Genomic DNA, 19,538 nt, shown 5'->3' with positions numbered 1-19,538 from the left:
AAGAAGGTACAGATGATTAAGCATAGTGATCAATTCTAGCACTTTTTCTTTCATTGTCTTGAATAATACAGTTAATTATGACAATTATTTCAACAGTCTCCTACAACCACAATGCTGATTTGTCATTCTAGACAATTCATGCTTTAAAATGTAATTATGGTCTTGCCTACATGAAGCAAAAAAGTTTTTCTGCAATAGTTAAGCCTCTGAATTTTCAGGACAGAAACAAATTTCTGCAATGAACATATTTTCCCTATAAACCAAGTACAGGGTAACTTAGGACTTACCTGCACAAGGAATTTGGAAGGTCATAACATTGAGCACAGATTTGCAACTCTTATGTTCATCATGCATCAATTGAATACATAATCGTAATGCTCAGCAAAAACCATTCTATGCAAGGAATGTTTGTAGCTGCTTTGAAAGTGTCTTGCAGGTAACTTGTACTAAAGAGTTCCATGAGGAATGTGTGCAGCCTGCCTATAGGACAGTAAGTCAGAGCAGGCAGTTTTGGGTACTGTGCATTCACACCCTCACATGGACAGGCCAAGAGTTTTGCCATCTGTTCAGAGATTAACCCACATAATTCAACACCACTGTTTTCATTGACTGCAATGAGAACAGAACTGAGCCCTCAATTTGCTCAGAACTGCTTAGTACCTTACCACTTTTCATATATTTAAATTCTCAATTACCTGCAACGTTGGCTCGAGCCAGTGACAAAACCAGCACTCATGGAGTTGTGCTCTGCTGAGTGAACAACATGGGCCAGTCCCTCCAAACTGCACTCCCACCCCATCTTTCAGATGGCACTCACAAAACAGTGTCCCAAAGACAGCTCTTGCACATGCTCCCAGCACTCCTGACTCTTCAAAATCCCTACGGAACTGAAAGCCAGATATTGGCATCTCCTTTTTCCTTTTTGACCTCACACTCTTCCAAGCTAAACAGAATTGCCCAGGATTTAAATGGCTTAAGGTCTTCCACTAGGAACAAAAGCTGGGAGAACAAGTAACTCTACAGCTTAGAGCTAAAGTAAACTAGGTTTAATTTAAGATTAAGCTAAGCCTGACTTTAGTAGAAATTCTCCCAAAGTTAAAAATATGTACACTTTGGTGCATGTAGAATGTCTCATAACCTGCTTACCTGAAAAACTCTGAAAGTGCTACTAGGATTGTGGATGCCTTTAAGAAACTACTATAAACTACTGCCCCACTGCCTTCAGCATGTAAACAGGCTCTCACAGCACTGCACATCCCCTACTATCAATCTAGAGATTTAGCCCTGTTCTACAAAGGTGACTTTTCTAACTCTTTCTTATTCACTGAATTTCAAAGCTTTCAGAAGCATTTACATTAAAAAATGTAGTGTGTGTCTGGGGGCTGTTTTGCCATTCACAATACCAATCACAGGAATGCAGTAAATCTAGGTTAAAGACTCTCCAGTTCTACTGCATCAGTGTTAACTTGATTCACTCCTGAAAACCTGCTGCAGGATTTCAGATTGGCAATAAAGAGCAACACAGCACATCAGATTTGCCATTCTGAAAACAGCTCTGCTTCAGCTCACTCTTTTCATGCTATAATTTGTGCAGAGTGATTTTTGCAATTTTAGACATGGAAGATGGTCACTACTCTCTGTGATAACAACTTTAACGTCCTAGACCACAAAGTATCAGTATTGAGCTTAAACTTCAGGTTTAAAATTGCTTGACTTAGTGCAGGTTTTTAAGCACAGAAGAGTATTCAACCACCAGATAAATTTATGTTTGGCATATCAAATTGAAAAGAAATATAATTTCCCTTGGAAGTGCACAAGCATTGCTAATGGAATGCATAACCTCAATAACTCAACTGATTTAGCACAGATGATACAATTCCCAGGCTAACATTCTCTAAGTGAATTAAACTACTTCTTTGCTAAAATAAACTGCCAGGACAAATTCTCAGATAACCTGGATGCATCACAGAACAAAGACTATTTCCCTAAATTTAACAGTACAACCGAATATATAATTTTAATTCACTTGGTGAATTCACTTGCATAGTCAGTAATATCAACTAGATATACAATGGCACAGAAAAACCTCTTTTATAAACTAGATACAACTGTAACAGAAAAATTAGGGGATAAAAGTACAGTAATCTTTTTGCTGATGATCACACCAGGAGAACTCCAATGCATTTTGCCTAAGTATCTCTGAATTAAAATGGCACAAACTCAAAAATTTTCATGTAAGTCTAAGTGCTGACAGTGACTTTTATCACCCCAAATTTTTTTTTTTTGTCCTTCTAATCAAAGCACAGAAGACAAGACATAGCAACACTTCAACACTTGGAAGTATTTTAAAAAGACCACACCATATTTCTAAATGAGAGGTGCTAGCTGAACCTGAGGCTAGGCAGCTGATGCAGGAATTAACTAACACTATTTACTGATATGTATATGTGGTTACCCTGATTAGATATCATAAATTATATTCAAACCTCGGACCTGAGTCTGAATCAGAGTCCCTGGGGTAAATGCCAAGGAGGCTTTCACCAGTGCCCCTTTCTCCTGTCCCTTCAATTTCAGGGGCTTGGTCTCATAGATGAACAACTGGTTCCAGCAGAACCCAGCTATTTTATAAGCTTAGGGCAGCAAATATTGCATGGTTTTGGTTTAGTTGTAATAAAGACCTCATTTTTTCTCTTCTTGCTTATATTGATGTGAGGTAGTTCAAAGCAGCAAATTCCTAACCATATGGTTAGTTCTTCTTTGCACAGTTTGAAAGCTTAGTTTGACAGATTGTTGTCTCTGTGTTTAATAAAATACCAACACACTCACAGCACAGAAGAAGCAACATTCATCTCTAAGAGATCTCTTATGGTTCAAGTGATAGGTTCTAAAAAAACTCCTCAATATCCTACAATTGCTTCAAGGCTGCACCAGGTCTTTGTGCCCAGGAAGCCAAATGTGAATGTAGTATTATTATGAACATCAATTTGAAGAGTAATTTTCAGCTGATATTACCTCAAACCTGAATAGCAAAGTGTATCATTAGTAATACAGTACATATACCTACAATTTAATTTTTATTCAACTGACCATGAACCAGCTTTCCACAATCACAAAGTTGAACTCTTAGTGTGTGCAATTTAAATGCAGTCAAAACAGTCCTCAACACTCTGAAACAAAGTATTATGAACTACTTCTTTCCCTTTAGGTATAAGAGACCCCTTTGAATGTGAAGTCTCCTCTGCAGAGAAGGAAGGGCCTTCTGGTGACTGATCAACATGAGAAATGATGTTTATCTGGGCTGATCAACAGGGACCTCCTGCCCTGAGCACAGAGACCATCTCTCAGTGTTGCAACCTGTCCCACAGCACATCCACAGACAAACCCATGCTTCACTTAAAACAGGACCAGAGAGCTCTGCAACAAAGTACATACAACCACCTTTTCTCATTTCTCACAACTTGAGGGCTTGAACTAAGTAAAAGGAGAATAAAGCTGATATGACAAATGTGAATTGCATCGTTCAAAGCATAATTTGGAGACAGTAAGGTGTGTTACTTGAAAGTCTTCAGAACAGTATGGTCACCAGGCCTGGAAAACATACAGCACTAGCGAAACTACAGCAGTTCATACCAAAAGGAATAACTTAACTAGTTAAATTTGAGTTTTAAATTAGCTGTCATCACCCAGGAAAAATATATTACATTACTGCAGACAGCTCAGCAAAAAACTGCTCATTTTCTGGCTATGGCTGCCATAAGTGATGAAGTGGTAGAATATATAAAAGATGATATGCACAATAACTGTAACTCTACCACAATGACATTGCTTGTCTGATCGCTCATGCTGTTTCTGGAAGTGTGATTGATATAATTTTTTACTGCAGTTGATGAGCAATAATTGCTTATGGAGTTGACACATGAGAAATTGAGCTGCCTAAAGCTCAGAGTGAGCTGAGTCCTGGAAGGAAGACTCAAGATTTCTGATGTCTGATTCATCACTGAAGTCTAAGTATATCCTCATTGCATTACTCAATGAAGTAATTAGTAAAAGGAAGATAGAAAGTACAAAAATTGTTTAACATACTAGCTAAACTTACAACTATATGATTCTTTTCCTGAGAATTAAAAGCTATCAGTGAACTTTTTCCTGTAAAAATTAAAAGTAATAACAATTTAAAAAATCTATCTTGTTATCAAAATGCATAGAGGCAATTGACATTATATTGCTGGGAGTAAAATGTTTGTGCAAGTGACAAAAGGTTAGACTGTTGTAATGATTTAATCCTATCAAAGCATATTTTTCATTTTGAGTGTATAATACAATCTAGTTGCTACAATAGTTCCTCACTACCACTAAGTATTGTATATTGAAGAAGATCCAAATCCTGCCAACCTCATACTCTAAAATCCCCAAGTCAAGTCCTAACTGTACCCTACCCTGAATAGAAATAATGAAAAAAAGCTTGCAAATCACTGAGCTGGTGAGTTTGCCAAGGCATGGTGCAGCTGCCTGACCCACAAACAAAGCCCACAGAAAACTGGTATAAAGCATTCTTAGTTAAAAGCTTTTCACATGGAACAAATTTGTTGGAGAGCTGTGTCATCACCAGACAACCACCTGTCCAAGCAAAGAGAAACAATTTAAGCACAAAACCACCGACAGTCAATAATCCCTCCCATCAGGCAGCTTCTCAACCTGAAATGCAGTATTAAAGATCTCATATAAGACATATGACTTGATTTCTGTTGCTTTTTTAAGTGGAGGGAACTTACTATTTGTATGGGATGGGAAGGGGAAAAATACTTAAGCAATGTAGGGATGGGTGAAAGTGTAAAACATCGATTAGACAACAAATTATTCTCTTTTGTATATTTTGTCTCCACTTCCTGAGTAATGCCATTCACATGGACATTCCCATTTGTTCATTAAAGGACACTGATACTCCTTCAGGTAAACGTCATAGTACAGGCAACAGAAATAGAATTCAGTTTAAAGTCAGGAAGCGTGCAAGTGATCACATAATGATAGAATAATTAATCTAATCCAACCTCCTGCTCAAAGCAGAGTTGATAATCAATTCAGATCAGTCTGCCAAGGAACTTTTCCAGTTGAATACTGAAAATCTTCAAGGATGGAGACTGCGCAACCTCTGAGAATATTGCTCCAATGGATAGTAGTTATTCTTAAGTTACTCACAGTGAATTTTTTTCCCTTTTTATCCAGTCAGAACCTCCCTGCTTTAAATTTATGACAGTTGTCTCCTGGTGTCCCACCATGTGTCTCAGCAAGGTGCTTGTCTCCATATCCTCAAGGGCCACCTCATAGGTATGGGAACACTACAATGACCTCCCATTAAAGCCATCACTTTCCTAGGCTGAACATGTTCAGCTCCTTGAGCATCTCCTCAGAATATGTTCTCCAACCCCTCAACTATCATAGTTGTCCTCCACAAAAATCACATGGCTAGTTCTTGCACTCTTTGGAAAACTTCCTTAAAAATCTGCTGGCTCTGTTCTGCTCCCATTATCTATCATTTTGTATCTGCTTCATTATCTATCATTTTAAACTCAACATTGAGGAGAATGTACTTTCACTGGGAATATTTTTTTCAGAGTATATAAATAAAAAAGGTGGAAAATCACTGAACTGCTTTAATGGATATTTAATTCATCTTGTTTATACTTCTTCATTCATTCCCCAAATGATTGTTTTTACTAAGATATTAGGCCATTATATGAATGAATTATGCATTTTTTTTAGGTGCCAGGAATGTACAGGAAACTGATGAAGCACAGGTTTATCTTTATGAAATTTAATAATGTTTTTGAATGTGATACAGCATTTTGTTGTTAAATAGCCCAATCAGTGACTGCATTGATTTATAAAGGCAAATTCCCAATTTAAGTAAATGCAGCTCCCCGACTTTGGCTGAGATAAGGTTTTAATTTCTGCAAGCAGAACTACATTAGATATGATTCTAATAACTCTCTGACCTAACAGCAGAGAGAACTGGCTTAGAAAACACAGAGAACAGAACTGGCTTAGAAAATTTTCCTATCAAGTTATTCCACCAATTAGGCAAACCCAATTAGGAGTTGTTTTTGCTTATTCCCATGTCTTAATACAACCCTCCTGCTCTTGGCCGGTGCTTCAACCCACGTTGCACAGTGTGCATTTAATCCAAAAGGCTGTTTAAAATCTAGGGCTCAGATGTTTGTTCTGTCTTTCTCTCAGGAGTACCATGAAGAAGGTGCACAGCACTGCACCATCAAGTGTTATCAACGGATGCACACAGTGATAACCCTGCCACTGCATCCACATTGTGGCATATTACAAGTACTATACTGGCTTCCATAAACTAAATTCTAAGGGATATATTCAAATTAGAGTGATGCTATTCAGAAAATACCCTTTGTGCTTGGCATATAACACTCTGCTCAGTTAACAGCCTTAAGTGGAATCACATAAAATCTCCACTCTCATTTCTAGCAAAGCCAGAGTTTTGCATATGCAACAGAAGGACTCAAAGAATTACTCAGTAATAGTTGTATACAGAAATGGCAAAGTTAGTAAACAGCTGTCATTTCATCTACTGGGTTTGAAGGGACAGGCAACACTGTCAAGGGAGAGGTATTTGGCAAAATGTCTATTGTTTATGTCATACAACAGTGTTGAGGAGAAAAAAAGTGTGAGAGCCAGAAGTTAAAGACAGAATTCTGTGGAGAAAAACTCTCAGTAATTCTCTTAGTCACAGTGGACCTGACTCACCACTGACTCACTTCAACAGCATGCCAGGGCAAATGAACCATTTTCATCAGGATTTACACCACTGTAAATGCAGTGTAATGTTTTATATCAATCATTCTCCTCATCTCCTCCTTACTGGATTCATTTTTCATCCTACTGGATGCCAAGAAACAGTCACATGAAATGTTCACTATGCACACCTGCAGCATTACCTACAGGTTTAGAAATCTCACATGTACAGTTATTTCACGTTGTCTTGGTTCTGGCTCATCCTGCTGTGCTTTGCAGAGCCTTGAGAATTCCTTCCCACATTTGAGTCATTTTAATTGCTTCCCACACACTCTTTATTCTTCCAGGTATAAGGTGCAGATCAAATGTACCAACAGGAACATTTATCTCAGAATGATAACAACTTACTATAATACTGAACTCACAGAATAAGAAGTTTCTAATGGTTGTGGGAGAAAATAAAAGTAATTAAAAAAACATAAAGGGGATAATTGAGGAAAAAAATAAATAATAGAAGGAAAACTAGCACTATTACAACTGTAATATCATTCTGTGACATCTGCAAACAAGTTCTGGCTCAGGACCAAATTCAGCCCTGCCAAAATCAAATAAAATCTGGAAAAGGACAACAGTGTATTTTTTCTACAGAATTTGTAAATGTTCTTATAAATCAAAACGGTCTTATGAATCAAAATTGTCTGTCATACCTAAAACCACTGATTTTTGCACTCAGTTGTTTCTGTTATGGAGTGACTGATCTGCCTTTGTCTTTTTCTTCTCAGCTTTGCAATTTTTCTTGCCACCCACTGAGACTGGAAGAGGCTTCTGTTTTCCATCTGCTCAACAAATCTCCTTTATTTCTTTTCCACTTTCCTTTCCCACTCCTTAAAACCCACCTAGTGGCCAAGACAAGCTGCAGCTGGCTCTCACTTATGCCAACTCTTGATAGGAGAGAGGGAGTGAAGGAGGAGAAAGATGACTTGCAGACATATTCCCCTTAATTTTAAACTTTGCAGCTGTGTGTTTAGCACACCCATCTCAGATGGGAAGGATGAAGCTCAACCAACACTGAACAGCCCTGGAGAAACAGCCCCATTTACCAGAAGAAGCCAGCACAGCTTTTTTCAAGCTGAACATGGTGATCTAGGCTGTAAACATCTAAGAACAGAAGCTGTCTCTCATTCTGTGCCTGAGTAAGGACTGCTATTCTGGATCACTAGATCTACCTGGGAGTGGAAATGCTGCAGTCACACGCAGAACTGACATTAATAAACTTTCCTGAAAGTAGCAAGTTTCTACTTTCAGACCTAATCTACATATTTCCAGTTCAATGTACCATTCAGAAGTTCTTACTTTTACTTTGTGTGTGTGTGTGTGGGGGGGGGGGGGGGGGGGAGGTAGAAATTTGTAAAAGTACCAAAAATGCTAAAGGTTAGTAGGATGAAAAAATCTTAAAGCTGCAAGAAATGAGTCACAGGCTGCTCCCCTGCTATTAGCTGACATGTTGAACTGTTTTGACATGGGCCAGAACATCCTGGAGATACTTTATCAACAAAGGCAACTGTCACTGGGTGCACTCACTGCTGCACCACTGCCATGGTTACAGGATAGAACTGGAGGCAGGGGCTTCTACTGCTGACAGGGTCAAGGGAGGTCCAGGGCTTTGCAGAGCTGTGAAAGAGCAGCATTCCCCTGATGTGTGTCAGAGGACCACCAGGAATGAAAGAATACACGAAGTAATTGGACAAGGGACTGAAGACATCCATGAGGTGCAATGTTTCACATGTAAGAACACCCAAATGGCTGTGGATGTTAATGCATCACCACAGCAACACATGGCTTAGGGAGGCAGACTGCTGCTGGGGTCTGAGGCTCAGCAGGTACCAGGGTGACTACTGCAATCACTCCTTTGACCCTTTCAGTCAATTCAGATAATTTGAGATAGTTAAGTGGTACTATATTTTTGTATGAGGAAAGGCAATGGACACCACAAGTCTGCCAGGCTGAAAAATCAAACTGTGCACTAAAACTAACATGTACAAACCCACACAAACACAAATGCACAGCAGCACTACTGAGGACTTTCCCCACACATGTGGGAGGAATTCTCAAAAGAAAAGCAAATAAGCAGCTGAGAAAAGAAATAAGCCCTCACAAAACCTGGAACAGTCATTCTTTCTTCTCTATCAATCAGTTTCTCTCAAATACAAAACTTTTCTATGTAATTGCAGAACCCTTTCCTTTGGTAAAAATGTAAATCTTAAGCTATCATCAAATGACATTCAGTGCTCTTCAATAAACCTAACAAATTATTTACAGGGTAAAAGCTATGCAAAGAGTTTGGTTTAATGTATAGTTTTCTCCTGACACATAAGCAATTCGTGAGTTTTTAGCAGTTCAGACAATAAAGACAGATAGGCATAGCTCTGTATGTCTGGAGAGAAGAGATGGCTAAAAAGGGAAAGGCTGAAAGTGGGAGAAAGATGAGGTAAATTAATCTAGACCAATATAACTGGGCTACAGAAGAAGCTAAAAGATAAGGAAAAAAGCATTTGCATTGCTATTTATCTCCTTGCTGAGAGTATTTTTAATGATGCTGTTTTAAAGCAGAAAGTCTAGATCAACTGTCAACACTTACCCAGCCAAATTCAGATAAATGCACTGATGATTAACCTGCCTTTGCAAGCCAGCAGCCCCAGATAAATGCAAGTGGCACCAAACCAGAGACCATTCCCAAGCTGCAAAATGCCTTGCATCTCAGCAAACATTATGCACTGAAAGAGCTAGTTAACATTTCCTACCTTAGATGGTCTCCTTGTGCAAAAGCTAATGCTGATTTATTTAGATTTGTCTTTCCAGCAGTTTTCTTTCTTCTCTGTAGAAGGGAGAAAAGCGCAGAGAGCAGTTTCTACCGAAGGTGGCACTGACACTTGGCTCCTTCTGCTGCTCCGACAGCCCTCCCGAGGCTGCCCATGCACAGGGAGCCCTTCTCTCCTACAGACAGAGCTGCCTTCATTGCATGTTTCACTATTAATGCCTATATAATAAGCTGCTCAAGCACCTTTCACACATCAGTGGGTCCTGTTGTTATTGAAACAGCAGGGTAACAGACATTGCAGAATGAACCATTCTTCCACACTGCAGGCAGAAATTTGTACTCCCTGCTGTAAAGAATTAGTATCGTCTCTCTGCTATACTGAGACTCTTGCAAAGGGAAAGGCAATCGATTTACAAAGTAGATAGGGCTGCAAACAAAATCAGCTTAACCCTAGGGCAAGGCAAAAACAAACTATGAAAAATAAAATTAATGTTTTAATTAGTAAGTCACTGTGATTTTGTCATAAGTGACATTTAATTGACATATAAATTACTGACATTTCTAGTCTCATTCCTGCCTAGTGCCCACTGCATTTGTTCCCTTATTTCCAAATAACATATGGTTGTGATTAATAGATTTTAAGAACATATATTGATTGTGTTTTTCTAGACATTTACACATACATGTAAACTAGTAAAATGCTAACTCTTTCTTCCCCCACATAAACTGAGTGCCATGCTGCCGTGTTAGGATGTCAGATATTGAACATAAAGATGGTTCCAACTGCTGTAAGTGATTTTCAACAGCACTTGTAAGACACATTTACACCAGAATCACGTAGCTGTGGATCACAGGACAATTGTAGATAAAACTGAGTGATGAAAATACCCCTGAGGGGTATTTTGGCAACTGATGGGATGCAGTTGCCTATCAAAGCAAACGTGACCCCCTCACAGCCTATATTGTGTTTGCCATTAAAACATCCCCAGAAGGGTATCTCTGGATAAGGAGGCTTCCTCTAGCAATGGAGGAAACCACCAGCTGAAAAAGCAGATCAAGAGAACCCCTCCCCTCAAAGTAATATCTCGCTATGGGCTGTCAATGTTACAGAACTCCCAGAAGAAAACTGCACCAGTGTGGGATACACCAGGAAAGAACTTTCTTTAGAAATGGTGTTAGGGGTTACTATCACTGCAGAAGATAGTGCTGAGGCATTGTGTGGAGGACAGTGTTCATCCATGCTGAGAGAAGGTGGTTCCAGCCAGGAACCCACAGTGAGAAGGTCCAGCATCACCTGAGCTGTCTTTACCAGCACAGGAGAATTGGGTTCACTCAGTTGTCTAAAATAAAAGTTGAGAGGAACTAAGACTACTCTCTATAAATTCCCCTTAGAGTTCATCAATTGGAGAGGAAAACACTTTAAAAAAGCTAAAAATCAATCTTATCCAAAGCATTTTTAACTCTTTTAATGTGAACCACTTTAAAATAGAGAGATGCTGGAATTGAGATGATGTTTCTAAGTATCAGATGTTAAGGAAACCCAGACATGCCTCCCAGGAGAGGACAAGGAGGAGTCATTGGCTGTCACACAGCTTTGTCATGAACCTCAACAGCTTTCCAAACTTTTTACACAACCTGCTATGTGGGAAGGAATGAGAGACAGACTACACATCTCTGCCTCCCCCAGCAAAATGCAGCTAAAAGACTGATTAAAAATGAGGAAAAAAATGGAAAGTGTCTTCTTGAATGAAAGGGGTTTAAAGCAGGCTCTGTATTATCATAAGAAATACAGTAATTTTTTTAAAAAAAGACAATTACATTTTTTTAGGATATGCTCATTTGCAGAAGTTGAAATTTTAACAAATTACTGCTTATAACAGAAAAAAAAAAGAGAAAAATATTTTTAGTGCTAAGTGCAGAGAAATAGATTGCATCATGACAAAAGGGAAATGGCTGGTCATAAAAATCAGTGGCTTGTTATTTTAAAATGTTTGTTATTGCATGATGCTAACTATTGCAGATTGGCAGCAGAGATACAGCATAAGCACTGAAGTAAACCCTTTCTCTCCCACAGTGCATTTTAAGTCAAACTACAAAAGTGAACTCCAGCAACCTCCTGCTCCTCCCTTAAGCTGGCAGGTTTATCAATATATATGGTGGGATAAAATAGTACAACTTCTAGGAGAGGACTGATTTGTATTTAAGAGTGTTCCATAAGCATCACAAACAAACCAAATCTTGCCCATAAATGCACTGGTGGGTAGGGATTAAAATAAAACCAAACCAGCAAAATCACTGCTTTAAAAGTAATAAAATTTATCATCTCCATAAAGTAACTGCTCAGCCCCTTTTATAGCTTTTCCAGTACAAGTTCCCTGGGAGAGTAGGAGCAAGCCAAAGTGGACTGGAAGGGAAGAAAGAAACTAGAAAGGAATTATAAAAAAAGCTATCCTGTGTTTAAGCCCATTTACTACATGGAATTACTCTGGCCCTCAGAAAATGGGCTGAGAGAAGAATTTAGGTAACTAACTCATCACTATATTTGGCTGACAACCTACAAAAACAGTCATACTTTACAATTTATCAGTAACTCACACTAGTTGACTCTCCCTTCCTTTCTGCTGAATAAACACCTAAAATGAGCAAGTATTGGATAGGGAGACAATATATAAAATCTGGGCACAGAATAATTGTGGAAGCAGCTGTCCTCCTGTCATTATCACAGAAATCAGAGATGGAAAAAATCCTATTAGGTCACATAGTCCCTCCCTTTGTCATTGCAGGACTGTTCCCTAACACAGATTTTCCAGTGCCTTGTCCAATCTTGTTACAAGACTTTCAAAGTGATAGTTTCCAGCAGCTCCCTTGGGAGAGTATTCCCCTGCCTAATAACTATTGCTGTCGAAATTTCCACCCACTTTAAGAGCAATTTGTCCTATTATTTCAGTGTTTCTCCAGATAATATTCAAGATGGCAAAAAGAAATACTGATGTTTTGAAAAATGTGTCAATGTTCCAGACAACTCCACTAATAATACGTCCTACAACAAAGAACAGGCACGATACAATACCCTGTATTTTCTCTGTCCTCCTGACCAGGAGATACACAAACACATCAATTAGCCTGCTAGCAACAAACAGCCATCTAGTTCAATACCAAGACCAGGGAGAGAGAGAAAAGATCAGCCCAGTTCCAAGGCTTTTGAGCAAGTCCATCTGCTGCACACAAACAACAAATGCCTTAACCACATTAGCTACAGACACGCTCTCTGTGTCCTTTCAAAGCTGTTTGCTCACACCGTGACTTTTTGTTTGGCTTCCTACTGAAACGAGGTGTGTGCATAACCTCCTCATCCAGCTGCTCTCCAGTCCACACTGAAACTCAATGGATGCTTGAAGTGATCCCTTACAGAGTTCCAAAGAGTCATGGAAATCCAGGCTGATCACATGGAGAAAGGCTCACAGTGTGAGTCACCGTAAGGCAGCGAGAACATACAGAAAGCTCTTGAGATGTGTCATGGGAAAACAGAGGGGATGGGAGCAGATATCTTGGGAGATGTTGTGAAGAACAGGACCTACTGTGACAGCAGAATGCTAGGATATGTGACATGCACCATGTTCAAGCTTCATTAGCTTTGCTGCACACAAACCAACAAACTGTTTTGCACAGTTCTATTAAAAAAAAATACAGATAATAATATTTCCAGGTTGTTCCAACAAGTGTCCAGACATTAAAAGTCATTGTAACCATTCAAATAAATTTCCTACTCCAGTCTAACCTCAACCTATGTTTCCTGTTTCACAATGATACTATCTGTGGTTTTACAGATGCTGAAAGTCCTTTCTCCTCATCTATTGTTTTAAAAAGGTTTTGGTATCTTGCATCAGTATTTTTTTCCACAGTTAAATGCCACACACCAATGAATGTAGCTCTCAAGCAAAGAGATGAGGATAAGCAAGATGAGGATAAGTGGTACAGAGCTGCTCTTAGAGCAACATTGGGGAATGGAGAGGAGAGGGACACACACTGATCAAAACCATCATATGTAATGTGTCATGGTAGAATTCCTAAAATAGCTTTCAAAAATTAGCTTTTCCCAACTTAGTTACTGGCTCATCTACAATAAAAACAAGGAACTGCCTTTCTATTCAGTGCACTCTCACCAAGCAGTCAGAAGAATCAACTACAGTCCCATGTGCTCCCAGGTTCCACAAAACACACTTGGTACTGTTACTATGCAGATCTTTAAGGCTTTTTTTTTTCTTTTTATTAGCCACAGAGACAGTAAGGACCCAATTCTTAATCACATCACATGACATGCTACTGTTTAACCATACTGCAGGTAAAACATTACCACATAAAAAGAGCATTCTTGCACATATTTCAAGGCAAGAACCAGGACAGAAAATCACAGTATTGTGAAGTCAAGAGTCAGTACAGAAAATGGAGCTTCTCTTCTTCTCCTATCTCAGTATTAATCACTCTTTCTTAACTGCTCAGAGTAAGTGCACTCCAAATTTGCCATAGCTTTAACTCTTCTCTCTGCATTCACCTCTTTTAATTACCTTCACTTTCAAACCTCACCCCCCCACAGTTCAAATAATTAATTTTACTTTTCAACAGCTTCATCCTATCTTTGGGGAACATAAATGATAATAAAAAAACCCCAGAAATTACAGATTAATTTAGTGCAAGTTTTAAAACATGCCTGATAACACATTCATTTATTACTTCTGCTGCCTGAACATTCTCTAGTACCATATATATCCATTTAGGGTGTTTATGTATTGCCAAATCATGAAGAGAAGAAACAAAAAACCTGATCACAGAAGAAGTTCCTGGTATTTAATGAAAGTAACATTAAGCTGCTGCATTAACATTTGTTTGTGAGCACAGGACTAAACCCAAAAGAGCTAGTCTTTTGGTACACTTTGAGATGTACATGACAGGTTCTCCTTACCTCGAGCACTCTTCCTGTGATGTACTTTTCACAGTTGTCACACCTGATACCAAACTTGGCGTGGTAGTCTGTTTCGCAGTAAGGAACCCCATCCCTAGGGAAGAACAACAGGCTGTACAGGTGCTGCTTTATGTAAGCTTACAGATCAGTGGGAGATTATGCATCTAAAATGTGTCAATGTTTCAACACTTCATGGGGTATTTATGGTATTTCCTGCCTCCCAAGTATCTCGTTATTTATTAATATAGTAAAAAGTTGAATAGTAATAAACAACTATTTTGGGCCGCTTTTCTCCTTTGTTGTTAAACATCAGCCTTGTAATAACAGTCTCTGAGATCCTCACAGCACCTTTTTAATCATGTTACCCATTAAATTCTTTCACGAGTTTTCCCCTCTGCGGAAAGATAGTTGCTTCTACATATTACTCTTCCCCTCATCATCTAATTCATCCTATTGTGTATCATCTGATATATGCATTACCTAATCCTTTAGCTGAGACTGCAGGGAGTAATTTCTCAAATATCTTGTCTATAAACCAAGTTTTGATAAACATTTAAATCTACTGGCACTCTTGACTGGACTTGCTTGGACACAGTCATGGATCAAACAACTTGGGAATATGCTCCACAGAAGCCAGCAATGACTACAAGAATTCAGCCTGAGCAGAAGTGTGTTCATGCACGATGTAAGCAGCTATTTTGCCACCACCAGTGAGTTAAGACACAATTTAGAGATATAAAGAAAAGAATGTGGAGTCTCAGCTTTTATTTTAAAGCATCAAAACCAGAACATCTGGACTATTGCCCTGACAAGAACCTGTTAATTTTACATTTTACAATTTTACTAAATTGTACATGTAGACATTAAACTGATGAATGAAAACAAATTGCTCTAGGAAGAACCTGGAGACTCTTCTCACATTTCAAAGTTCAATTTAAACATAGTTAAATATGTTTTGTATGTTATACTGAAACAGGCCATGATTTATTAGCAGAGGCATAATTTTATCAGACATTTCCCTGAAGAAACATTGAAATTAATCTTATAGCCTGGAAGTTGGATTTCTTAGAGGCTAACCTAGAAGTTATCACAATAATTAATTGAATTAATTAAAGACAGGATGTTTCTTCTCTTGAGTTATTTCGTTTGGCATTTAGCCTTTCTAAAAGAGACAATTTTGCAATAATTGTATCTTTACAATTTACAGGGGGTTATATTCAATAACAAGCAAAAAAAGCACTGCACTAAAATACAGCAGACTAGCCCAATATTGAGGCAATTAAAAAAACCTTATTTAAGAACACCTTTTTAATAAATATTGTTCTCCAGTGCAAGCTGTGCAATTAAATGTTGTACTTGTGTTAATTGAAATCCAACATGGGGGACAGGCTCTGAAACTCCATCATCTCTGGGCACTGGTGACTTTTCTTACTGAGTTACTTTGCTGCTTAAGAAAATTTCAACATAACACATTTCTCTGAAGCAGAAATTAATCCCAGAGCCTTGGGCAGTGAAAGGCCTGCATGTCACTGGCCTGATGAAAGTGTTGACATGGGACGTGGTCTGTGTGTGTGCTTTGTGCTGTTTCTCAGTGCTGCCATCACATTCAGTCCAAATCTGGACTGCTTCTGGAGCAGCACAAAAGTATGGTATGTACATTCTTAATGAACTTCTGGCTAACATTTCTTCTTTTGTAATACATACAGAAAAAACAGTACCTCCTTGTTTACATTACAGCATCACAGAGAGCAAAACCATAGGTAACTAAGGGCATACATTTGGTCTTGAAAACATATTCCACCTGCTGCCTCTCTGTAGCATAGTTACTTTGTCAAGTCCCATTCCAGGTAAATGGAAAAATATGACTTCTACTTTTCTCCATTTCATTTTTTAAATACAATTTAGATAATAATTTAGACAATAATATCTAATATATTTCTGAACAGGTATATATATAAAATAAAGGGTATGAAATGATAAATTATTCAGCATTAAAAGAATGCTTAAAAGAGGTGAAAATACTCCTTTACTTACTTGCTGATATACTCTGCATTCAGTAGCTTGCCACATGTATTGCACTTAAAACAGCCCAAATGCCAGTGTTTGTCCAAGGCGACCAAGGACTGACCATTTTTTATTTCTGAACCACAACCCCCACAATCTGCAAGAGAAAAACCCAAATGAGTGAATCATATCTTTAGGTGGTCATGCAGCTGTTGGTTGCAGCAGTACAAGGATGCATCAGCATCCCAGTACCACTCACAAGGGTTCCACTGCTCACTCCACTGCTCCATGATGGATGGCAAGTGTTGTTGCCCTTAGAAAGCTCTGAAATAGCTAAAAAACATGCATCATTCAAAGAAAAAAAGCTGATGACTTCAGTTTTCTAGTGACTTAGGCTTTATTTTAATTCATTTGCACTGTGTTTAAAAAAATGAAGTTTTGCTGATTAATTTTTCAAGCATTGCAAATCAGCCTGACAAAATAAATAAAAAAGACACAGATTAAAACAAAAAAATGATTCTTCATATTAGCATTTGAATTTGGATCTGCAAGCTGTACTTATTTCAATATTCTTTTTGCAACCATGAGAAAAATCCAAGCTGAAATTCTGGTATGAAATGTCCTGTAACCAGGAAAAACACACCAATACTTAAGATGCATTAGTGACATTTCAATATGTGAAAGTAATGGCTGTCTATGTATTTATTCTCTGTGAAAATTCACTTACACAAAGCTCCAAGATGTGCTAACAAAAAATACATGTAAAACATGCAATAACTGGTAAAAAAGGTCAGTCTATGTTGGTTTAACAGGCTGTAGGTAAACTAGTTATGCTCCCCAGAAAGAGTAACTGAGAATGAGACTGTCTGGGGGTATGGTTGCCTTTCTTTTTAACAATGGAAGATTTTGACTAAGCTAGCAAAAGCCAAACCTTCAATCAGTTTCTGCCCTCTTCAGAGAAGTTATATAGACATGGGATTTGGATCTGGTTCTCTATATCCCAAATGAACCCTCTAATCCTCTACAAGGTCCATCTCTCATTCACTTTTCACTCTACAGATTTCTGTCTATGGATGATTTTCTTACTAAATGTTAAAATAGTCAGAATATGTGGAAAAAAAGTGATAAATGCCAGTGATAAATTGATTCTAGTAGCAATCCTCCATAAAATCCTTCTAATCCTCCATAAAATATCTTCCATCTCATGTGGAAAAATACATAGTATTTTTAGGAATTCTTCAGATATACCAACAATTTTCTGGGGAAAAGACAAAACCTGAAAGACACTGAATCATTCAGAAATGCCAGGAGAGAAAACAAGCCCATAGCAATATCTTACATGGAACACAAAGCTATGCAAATGTATTAGAAAGATTTATCTAGTTATTAAGAAAGAACTCTCAACCTAGGATCTCATTAAAACATTTAAACAGTCCTCTTAAAAACTTCTGATTTAAGACTGTATTTCACTGGTTACATGACCCTAATGAGACAGTTAAGTGAAATTGTAAATGCTTCACTTCTGAGCACACAGTGAAAAAGCATAGTTTGTATTTTCCCTTAGTGGATTTGGAATGTGTTGAGGGAGCAATTATGTGTCTCTTTAATGTTACCCTCTTGTTTCCAATACCTGGAAACAAGCCTAGCACAAAAACATGTGCACTCCAAATCAGAACATTTGAGTTTTGATAATAATAAAGAACATTTCTGTGTGTGTGCCTGGTTTTAGTCCCTGCAGTATTCTACAGTATCTGTTGTTCAACTGCAATCACAAATTTGTTTGTGATCTCCCCTGTACTGGGATTCATCTGGAAATCTAATTTAATCCGACTGCTTGAGAGTCATTTCACAAACTGAATACAACATCATGTGCTCAAATGTCATTCACCTCTCAGTTGGTTTAAGCTTGGGTGGACAGAAATGCAGCATTTTGAGCTATTTTTTTTTATTCTCAACTGCTATTTCTCTGTAAAGTGCCAGATAATTGCAAACAAATATTGTGGTTGCTATGCCAACAGTGCCTACTGATGCATGTCCTTGTCTTCCCATCTTGGATGCAGCACTCTTTGGTGACTCAACTAATTTCAAGCAAAAACTCTGCGGAACACATCAATTTGCTGCTACATGTTAATATTCTTCCTTGAGTACTCTCTCAAAATCAGCACTGTCACAAGAGGCTTTCAGAGTTAGTGTTTTATAAAACAAAACAGAGAGGTAGGTACTTATATAATAAAAAAATTCAAGGACTCAGGCAGAAAGCAAGAATTTTACATTTTTCATTTCTACCAAATGGAATGCATGAAGAAGGTTAGAAGCAAAAGGGGAGGATGAAAACTGAAGGACTTGTCAGAGGGGGCAGTGATGTTGGGAGCTCAATGAGTCCCCAAGAGATGTTCTGAAAGCACTGCTGAGATAAATAGTCTGGGGAACAGCACACATGGTACACACGAGAGAGTTCTAAGGCAGGAACAAACCCAATGTAACAGTGGGTCAGTATAGTACTCCTTCCTTGAAGAAGTTTGCCTGAGTTCATGTTTTTGTGCACTACTAACAAGAGCTGCTTGTTTAAAGCATTAAGGTCTTTTCCAAGAAAGCTCTTCCCAGGAGATACACCATTCACTGCTCTATGCAATGTGGGGAAAAGGTCAGCTTTTATTTTCCAGGGTCAGGTTTTGCCCCAGAGATGTGCTTGCTCCCAGGGCTGTTTCCCTCTGAGGCAAATGGTTTGCTGATGTCTGCAGGTATCTGTGCTCTGGGAAGGCTCAAGGCAGTGACTCAAGAGAGCAGAGGAAGTGCAGTGGCAGGAAAAACTCTCCAGGGTGTGTGTGTGCACAGAGAAAGGGAATGTAAATACATTAAAGCATTCTGTATCAGAGATAATCAAATGATCTTGTTCTGTCAGTACTCAACCAGGCAAATAATGTCCATTATAGTCAAAGGCACTTTTCACATATGACAAGGAGACAGCAAAGATGGCCAACCATCCAGGAGGATCTCTGG

At 38.4% G+C, this 19,538-nt stretch overlaps 1 protein-coding gene across 7 annotated transcripts in view; it reads right to left on the bottom strand.

The window, feature by feature from the left end:
- ABLIM2 (actin binding LIM protein family member 2) overlaps positions 1-19,538 on the bottom strand; it is a 126,164-nt gene that overhangs the window by 48,524 nt on the left and 58,102 nt on the right. For all 7 annotated transcript variants that reach the window (XM_021550652.2, XM_021550655.2, XM_021550659.2 and 4 more), the window contains exons 5-6: positions 16,569-16,695; positions 14,535-14,628 (exon numbers count right to left, since the gene is read on the bottom strand). In XM_021550652.2, coding sequence (XP_021406327.2) covers positions 14,535-14,628; positions 16,569-16,695 — 221 coding nt within the window. The remainder of the gene's footprint in view (positions 1-14,534; positions 14,629-16,568; positions 16,696-19,538) is intronic.

The sequence above is a fragment of the Lonchura striata genome, chromosome 4 (genome assembly GCF_046129695.1).
Source record: "Lonchura striata isolate bLonStr1 chromosome 4, bLonStr1.mat, whole genome shotgun sequence".
Taxonomy (NCBI): domain Eukaryota; kingdom Metazoa; phylum Chordata; class Aves; order Passeriformes; family Estrildidae; genus Lonchura; species Lonchura striata.
The sequence above is the reverse complement of the archived record's forward strand: the minus strand, read 5'-3'. Positions and strand labels throughout refer to the sequence as shown.